General features: G+C 43.7%; 1 protein-coding gene across 1 annotated transcript; it reads right to left on the bottom strand.

Annotated features, from left to right (window-relative positions):
* Window positions 1-1,900: 1,900 nt before the first annotated feature.
* phox2a (paired like homeobox 2A) lies at window positions 1,901-4,004 on the bottom strand. Its single transcript, XM_015951731.3, has 3 exons — window positions 3,638-4,004; window positions 2,645-2,832; window positions 1,901-2,567 (listed from the first exon to the last, which is right to left on the bottom strand). Exons 1-3 carry the CDS (start codon window positions 3,858-3,860, stop codon window positions 2,073-2,075), a joined length of 906 nt encoding a protein of 301 aa, XP_015807217.1. The 5' UTR covers window positions 3,861-4,004; the 3' UTR covers window positions 1,901-2,072.
* Between the last annotated feature and the right edge of the window lie 2,837 nt (window positions 4,005-6,841).

Genomic DNA, 6,841 nt, shown 5'->3' with positions numbered 1-6,841 from the left:
GCCTGAGGAGAGTGTGTCTGCACGTATTTATGGTTGAATGTTTAATGTTTTGTGACAAAAGGGAATTTTCAGCCAACCAAATGAATATTTTACTGTGTTTTTCAACTGATGCAACATTTTATTATCAGTTATAGTTAATTATCCCCACACATTACTGTACAAAGCACAATTATTAGGTTTCTAAGGATTCATTAGAATATAAAAGCAGCTCTGTGGTGTGATGTGACTGAATTATACATTTCATGTGTTCATAGTCAGGATGCTACATTTACTGAAGATGTTTAATTTAAATTAATCTTACCCAGCATTCATTGGGTTTGACTTTTTAACATTTTACTCGTTTCATGGTCTATATTCTGAATGGTGCAGTGTTCAGGGAAGATTTAATAATCCATTATTTGTATCCAAAACGTTTTTCTTCTGTAATCTACCAGGATTTATTTTTGTGTTTCTTTATAATAACTGGAGACATTTATTTCATTATTTTTTTATTTGCAGATTTTACATATTTCAACAGTAAAACCACAAATTCTGCAGATTTGCTGTAGGGCAAGAGGATGCAATCCCTGGTGTAACCAGTGGGTGGTGGTGTTGGTCCATAAATCAGTAGAAATTGATTTCTTGGCCTGTTTTAAAAATTCCCTTACACTGTTTTTAGGATCACACTAAATTTTATGGTCGTTAAACAACAGCTTTTAAATGGCAACGTCCTAACATCAAAACTCTAAATGATATTTCTGACAGGATATTTTTTACTGACTCACAGAAAAAGATTTCATATTCCTGTTTCCTGTTTTACAGCCAAATAAGATGGGTTTTCTGTTTAAATGTGTTCAGTATAGTTGTTTTTGTAAACCTTTCAGTGTTGTGTGTGTGTGTGTGTGTGTGTGTGTGTGTGTGTGTGTGTGTGTGTGTGTGTGTGTGTGTGTGTGTGTGTGTGTGTGTGTGTGTGTGTGTGTGTTTCTGTGTGACAAACAAAGAGACTTGCCGTTGTTATGTAGTCTTCTGCTGTAGTTGTGTTAAGTCACTCCTGTATTTGTTTTTTCAATTAAAATCTAATCTTCGCATTGATTTTTTTTTTCATTTGCAGAGAAAGTTTGAGATGAAGCAGAGACTCACAGCAGAGGTGTCGGGTAGTGCCTTCATAGTGTAGATTTATTAGAGTATTCAGAGTAGTGCTATAACTTCTCATTCCCCAGAGCTGTGAAAGACAGATGCTCTGCAATGAAATAGATCTGAAGCCCCAAAAAAAACAACTACCTAATATTTATATTACTAATTACAGAATTTACAGCCACTCCACTTTTTCTGATGCATTTCAAAGAAATACTCCAGCTTCAAAATATTAATAAATACATGTTGTTGTCCGTTTTGAGCAGATTTCTGATGGTGGTTCAGAGCAAACATAAAAGTCTTTGTCTTTTACAAAAAAAAAAAAGTCAAGATGAGTAAGTGAAGAAGCGAGCAGAACCTAAAGGAGTTGTTGAGAATTAAACTCATAAATCTGTCTGATTCATCCAGTCCTCCAGCAGAGCTGCAGCAGATGGGGTCAAACACCTCCAGTTCTCCATCTTGATTCTGGTTTTAACAAAGTGGCTTCTGTTCTTCAGAGCGAGGTGTCTGGTCTGGACCCGGCTGCTCTAATTGGATTTGGAGGAACCTTTTCTCCACTTGGCAAAGAGACTTAAGGGGGACCCGGTTTGTTCTGGTGGAACTCTTGAGTCAGAGGGGTTGTGCTTGAGGGGAAGGCTTTGCTTTGTTTCCTCAGCAGTCTCGTGTTTGGATTTCTACTTTAAAAGTTCTACCTGACCTCCATGTTCATCAGAGCTGCTGTGGTGGAATGGGGGTGTGCAACAAAGATGCAGAAAATAAGGTCAGTCTGTTGAGTTTTGGCGTTTTATTGGAAAGAGCTGCTCTGGTCCAAACAGAACCTGTAGGAGAACTCTGTGAGACAAGTCCAGACCTGTGAGTATGATCTGCAGCTTTGACAGAACATCTGGAGCCTCTGACCTGGTAACTCTCCAGCTAAAAGCTCCCCTCTGTTCCACATCCTCCCCGTTCCTCTCCTCCTCTCAGAACATATTTGTTTTGATGGCTGGGTTGGGTTTTCTGTGGAAGGAAGACAGAACTCCAGCAAAAGGCCCCGTCATACTGTCCGCCGGCTGCCAGGCCTTCAGGATTTCCTGGGTCTGGGCAGCCGGCTGGGCCACCACTGGGTTGGATGGGCCCAAGCTGGACCAGCTGGGTGGCTTCAGCCCCTGGAGCACCGGAGAACTGGAGGCGTTGATGTAACCGCTGTTGGTAGGAGCTGGGCTGGGGCTAAGGCTTGCAGGACTCCCCAGGTTCCCATTGGCCGAGCCTGGCAGTGAAGCTGTGCTGTCAGGTGTGGGGCTGCAGGTGGACTCTTTGGACTCATCATCGTCTGATGAAGATCTGGTCTCTCCACCCTTCTTCCCCCCAGAGCTGCTGCTGCTGTTGGTTCCTGTGGTGCCACCGGAGCTGTTGGCTTTGGCGTTGGCCGCGCGCTCCTGCTTACGGAATTTGGCGCGTCTGTTCTGAAACCACACCTGTCAACACAAACACTGATGGTTATGGTTGATGGATGAAGCGGTTGAGTAGAAGAATAAACCCCGGATGAACTCACCTGTACACGGGCCTCGGTCAGGTCTATCTTCAGCGCCAGCTCCTCTCGGGTGTAGATGTCCGGGTAGTGAGTCTCCGCGAAGACCCGCTCCAGCTCCTTCAGCTGGGAGCTGGTGAAGGTGGTCCGGATGCGCCGCTGCTTCCGCTTCTCGTTCAGGCCGGAAGGATCCGAGAAAAACTTGTATGGGACTGAGAGGGGATAAATACTTCGGTTGAATCAAGAAAATACCAAAAATAATGACCACAACGTTGAAAACGGCAACGAAAAACGCGGAGAGGCCGTGCGTAAAACAAGACTTGTTGATATTTAAAAAAAATCAAATTCTAAACTAATTTTCAGAGGTTTTATTAAAAGTTCGTTCACAATAGGCCTACTCGCATCTGTGCGTTCAGATAAGTTTGTGTTTGTCCATTGTTGCGGGGAAATTTGGACATTTATTCGATAAATACCATATTTTAAAATGATCTTATTAAAACATTGGTTGTATAAAATATCTAGTAAGAACAAAGTTTTGGTCTGCGCCGCGCAATTAATCAACTCGAAATTGCGCAGTTTCCAGAATAAAATGAAATAACTACTGTGAAAATTAAAGAATTTAAAACGTTTTAACATTGAAGAATGTGTCATGTTTCTCTTATAAAGTTATTAAAAAGCATACGATTTCAAAATTTAACACAAAAACGAAAATTTGTTTTAATTTGATTGAAATTATATATAAAGATGTTGAATTTGTGTTTTGTTTTCCATAAGATTTATACATTTTAAATATATTTTCATAAATGATTTCAAGACAAATACCAGATTCTAAATTTTCCAGGAAACTATTTAATGAATAAAAATAAATTATTTAGGCCTTGATAATTATGATTTATCATTATGAAAAGCACGCTTAACAATTTACGCGTATTAATAATAATCAAAACAAATAAAATAGAATCTAATAATTTTGTCCCTTCGTGTTTGCTTTGCAGGATTTAAACAGGTGCGCGTTACCTGAGGAGTAGGGGGTGGGCTGGTGCTCCCGCAGAGCTCCCAGAGTGCAGCTGGCCGTGCTGAGCGGGGTGCAGCCCGGGTTGGAGAACGGACCGCTCCGGATCGGGTTGTACTGGAACGAGCTGGCCTGGCTGCAGGAACTGAAGTCCGCGTAAGCCGACGCTTCCATGGCCGCCATGCAGGAGTCATAGGAGTTCAGGTAGGAGTAATCCATTTTATACATGGAGGTCAGCCGGTGCAAGCACCGGGCTGCAGCTTCACGTGCGTCTGGATGCGGTTCACACCAGAGCTTCCTCGCAGAGTCTCCAGAACTCTGCCGAGCTCGTCACTTTTTTATACCTCTCTGCCACCCGACCGTTTCTCTTGATAATCCAGCTGTTTCCTTCTCTCTGTGCGTCTGCTCAGAGTTCCTCCTCGCGCTGCTGCGGTTCGCTCTGCGCTCGCGCTCCGTCTGACAGCGCGTCGCGGTTCGCGCGGTGTTTATAATAAACTCGGCAGGGCGCGAGACAATAGCGAAGCGGTGGTCCTGTTTCCATGACAATGCCACCAGTGGGTGAGCGTAGAAACGGACAGCCCCCCCCCCCACCCCCTCCCCTCCCTGCTCACTGCACCGCCCACCCCGTCCACCGCACCGGGAGCACCGCAGGTCTCACTGTAGCTTTTAAAGACGAGAAGTAACTTCTTCATTCAAATCGCACATCTTCAACATGCTTCCTTTATCGGACGTGCCAGTTTCTTGTTTGATTTAAGGAAGAAAATGGAAAAATGTGTGTGTGTGTGTGTGTGTGGGGGGGGGGGGTAGTTGTAGGTATTTGTAGTTGTCGTTTGGTTTTAATAATAAATAATAATAAACATATTTTAGGTAAATATATTTTATTTTTCAGCATTATTAACGATATGTCACTTTGCGCATTGTAATTTGGCTTTTTAATTATCTATTTTCTATTTAAATAATAATAATAAAGTGTCTGGGCCCAAAACTACATTATGGTATTTTTAATGAAAACACCTTAACGTAATGTGGCCAAAAATTGATCTAGTTAAAGAACAAATGTCTGCATAATCACTAAAAATACTTAAATAAAAAATGCGTTTGTAAAATGCGTGACTAAAATCCAAGTCCCGCATTGCTCCCTAACCGATCAGCACCGTTTTTTTTATCCCGTAAACTGCTCCCAGAACCATCCGCAGCCTCGCGAGTCTTTATTTGCGCGGAAATGTCCAGATGTGACGGTGATTGCTCAGATTAAAAGCTTTGATTTGATTCCGATCACTTTTACAGAGATGTCACCAGAGTGCGCGTCACTCTGATGTATCGGACCGGAGAGAGGCAACTGCGGAGACAACCGCGCAGCCACGACAGGCTAACCATAAACGCATTGACGCGTCATAAATTGGTTTAAGTTTATTGTACGGCGTCATACAATGTGATAAGTCATATCCCACACGGTCCCCCCAACACACGGAGACGCACGCGGACGCGCGGAGGGCTCCAAACTGGCAGACAGGAGGAGCGCGCTCCGCGCAGCATGTCTCTCCAAGTCCTGCAGCTTTGTTTAAATTCTATCCTGGTCGTGGAATTAACAGGCGTTTTATTAGCGGATAAATTTCACCCAAATAATATAATCCACAAACCAAGATTACGTGGTGTGCGCGCGGGAGAATTTAATAGAGTTTGGCCTGTGTGCCCGCGCGTAAAGTGGCATATTAAAGCTGAGTGCGCGCTCTTATCTCTCTGCATGACCAGAGGCTGTATGATGTTGGGCTTTTTAAAATAGCATTAACTCGCAGCACGCGCGCGCGCATGCGTGCGTTTGCCACTCTGCGCTGACTACAGTGATATTAAGGTTTCCAGTGGTGGTTGAGGTGGAGCGCATGGAGCTCCCTGTGCGCGTCTTCCCGACAGCACTACTGTCCTTTACCGCCTCTTCTTTTTAGTGAGCACAGACGTGTGCACGTTTTGATTGTGATAACTATTTGTTAATAATAATATGGACATTTTTCTGCCTCTTTTACGCAGCGTGCCTTTAATAAGTAGACAACTTAACAAATGGGTTTTTATGTGCGCCAATGCATTTCACCCCAAAGAGCGCGCAGACGCATTATCGTATCTTTGACCATTTTAGCCATTTGTCCTTTCTGGGCTTAATTCTTGAGAGTGTTGACTTAACATGACTTATGTTATTACGTAATAAAAGTCTAGTAATTAATGAATTTGCGCACACGATGGTGCGATCCCATTTTTTAATTCGTTTAAAATCTGCAATGCTTGATTCGACTCTAAACCATCTGTCAAGTGTTTCCACAAAGCTTGCAGAAAAACCCCGAATTGAAATTTTGCAGCTTCAGCTCCCAGGGCCTCCCGTCTGTAGGGTTCAGAGGTGAGTTTACCGAGAAACTTAAACTGTTTCAAAGTTAAACTCTCCAACCCGTCTCTCCCTTTCCGACCCTAGAAAATAATAAGTGTAAAAAAAAAGAGCATCCAGGAGCGACTCTAGAGCTCCTGCTTTCAAGCTGTTAAGTCTAATCCCTTCAAAGACAGAAGCGGGCTCTTCCAGGCCCCTAATCCGCCCTTTAGTGCTCCACGCAGCGCAGAGGTTTTAACTTTGGACTTTTACATTCATGGGGGCGATTTGACGGAAACAGTTACGGAGAAGCTTTGGCATTCATGGCGTCTGAGTCAACAGAGAGGGGACACAATGGTCCCCTAGACTCCTGAGGGACCCTGAGAGAGGAACCCCGAACAGAGGGATTATAACCCCGCAGGTTATTAGGGGAGAAACACGTATGGGCCATTTTAAGGTGCTTCTCGTCAGTTTACAATAAATGTGTTTTTTCCTGATCTTTATTATTTTCACTATAAAATTCCAATATTTTATTTAATTATATCTAATTGTGATGCATCTGGACTGGTCTCTGCGTGGGTGATGGATGGTTTAGATGGAGATATGGAGAGCTGCAGGGATAAATGAGGGATGGGACAAAGCCAGGCGGGAGGCCCGTCCCGGTCCCTGTCCCCGCTGACACGTTGTGGCCTGAAACGCAAGTGAAGCTGTCAGTCAGAGGGAAACTACCAGGCCCACCCATCACCAAAAGCCAAAGAACAACACGTCCCCTGAGCCTGAAACGGTTCCTTCCTATGCCCCAAACCAGCGAAACTATTGATCATCACGTCTGGATATCAAACTTGTTTTTGCGCAGCTT

The sequence above is a fragment of the Nothobranchius furzeri genome, chromosome 13, assembly GCF_043380555.1.
Source record: "Nothobranchius furzeri strain GRZ-AD chromosome 13, NfurGRZ-RIMD1, whole genome shotgun sequence".
In the NCBI taxonomy this organism is placed as follows: Eukaryota; Metazoa; Chordata; class Actinopteri; order Cyprinodontiformes; family Nothobranchiidae; genus Nothobranchius; species Nothobranchius furzeri.
Note: the sequence above shows the minus strand (reverse complement) of the source record. Positions and strands in the feature narration are given on the sequence as shown.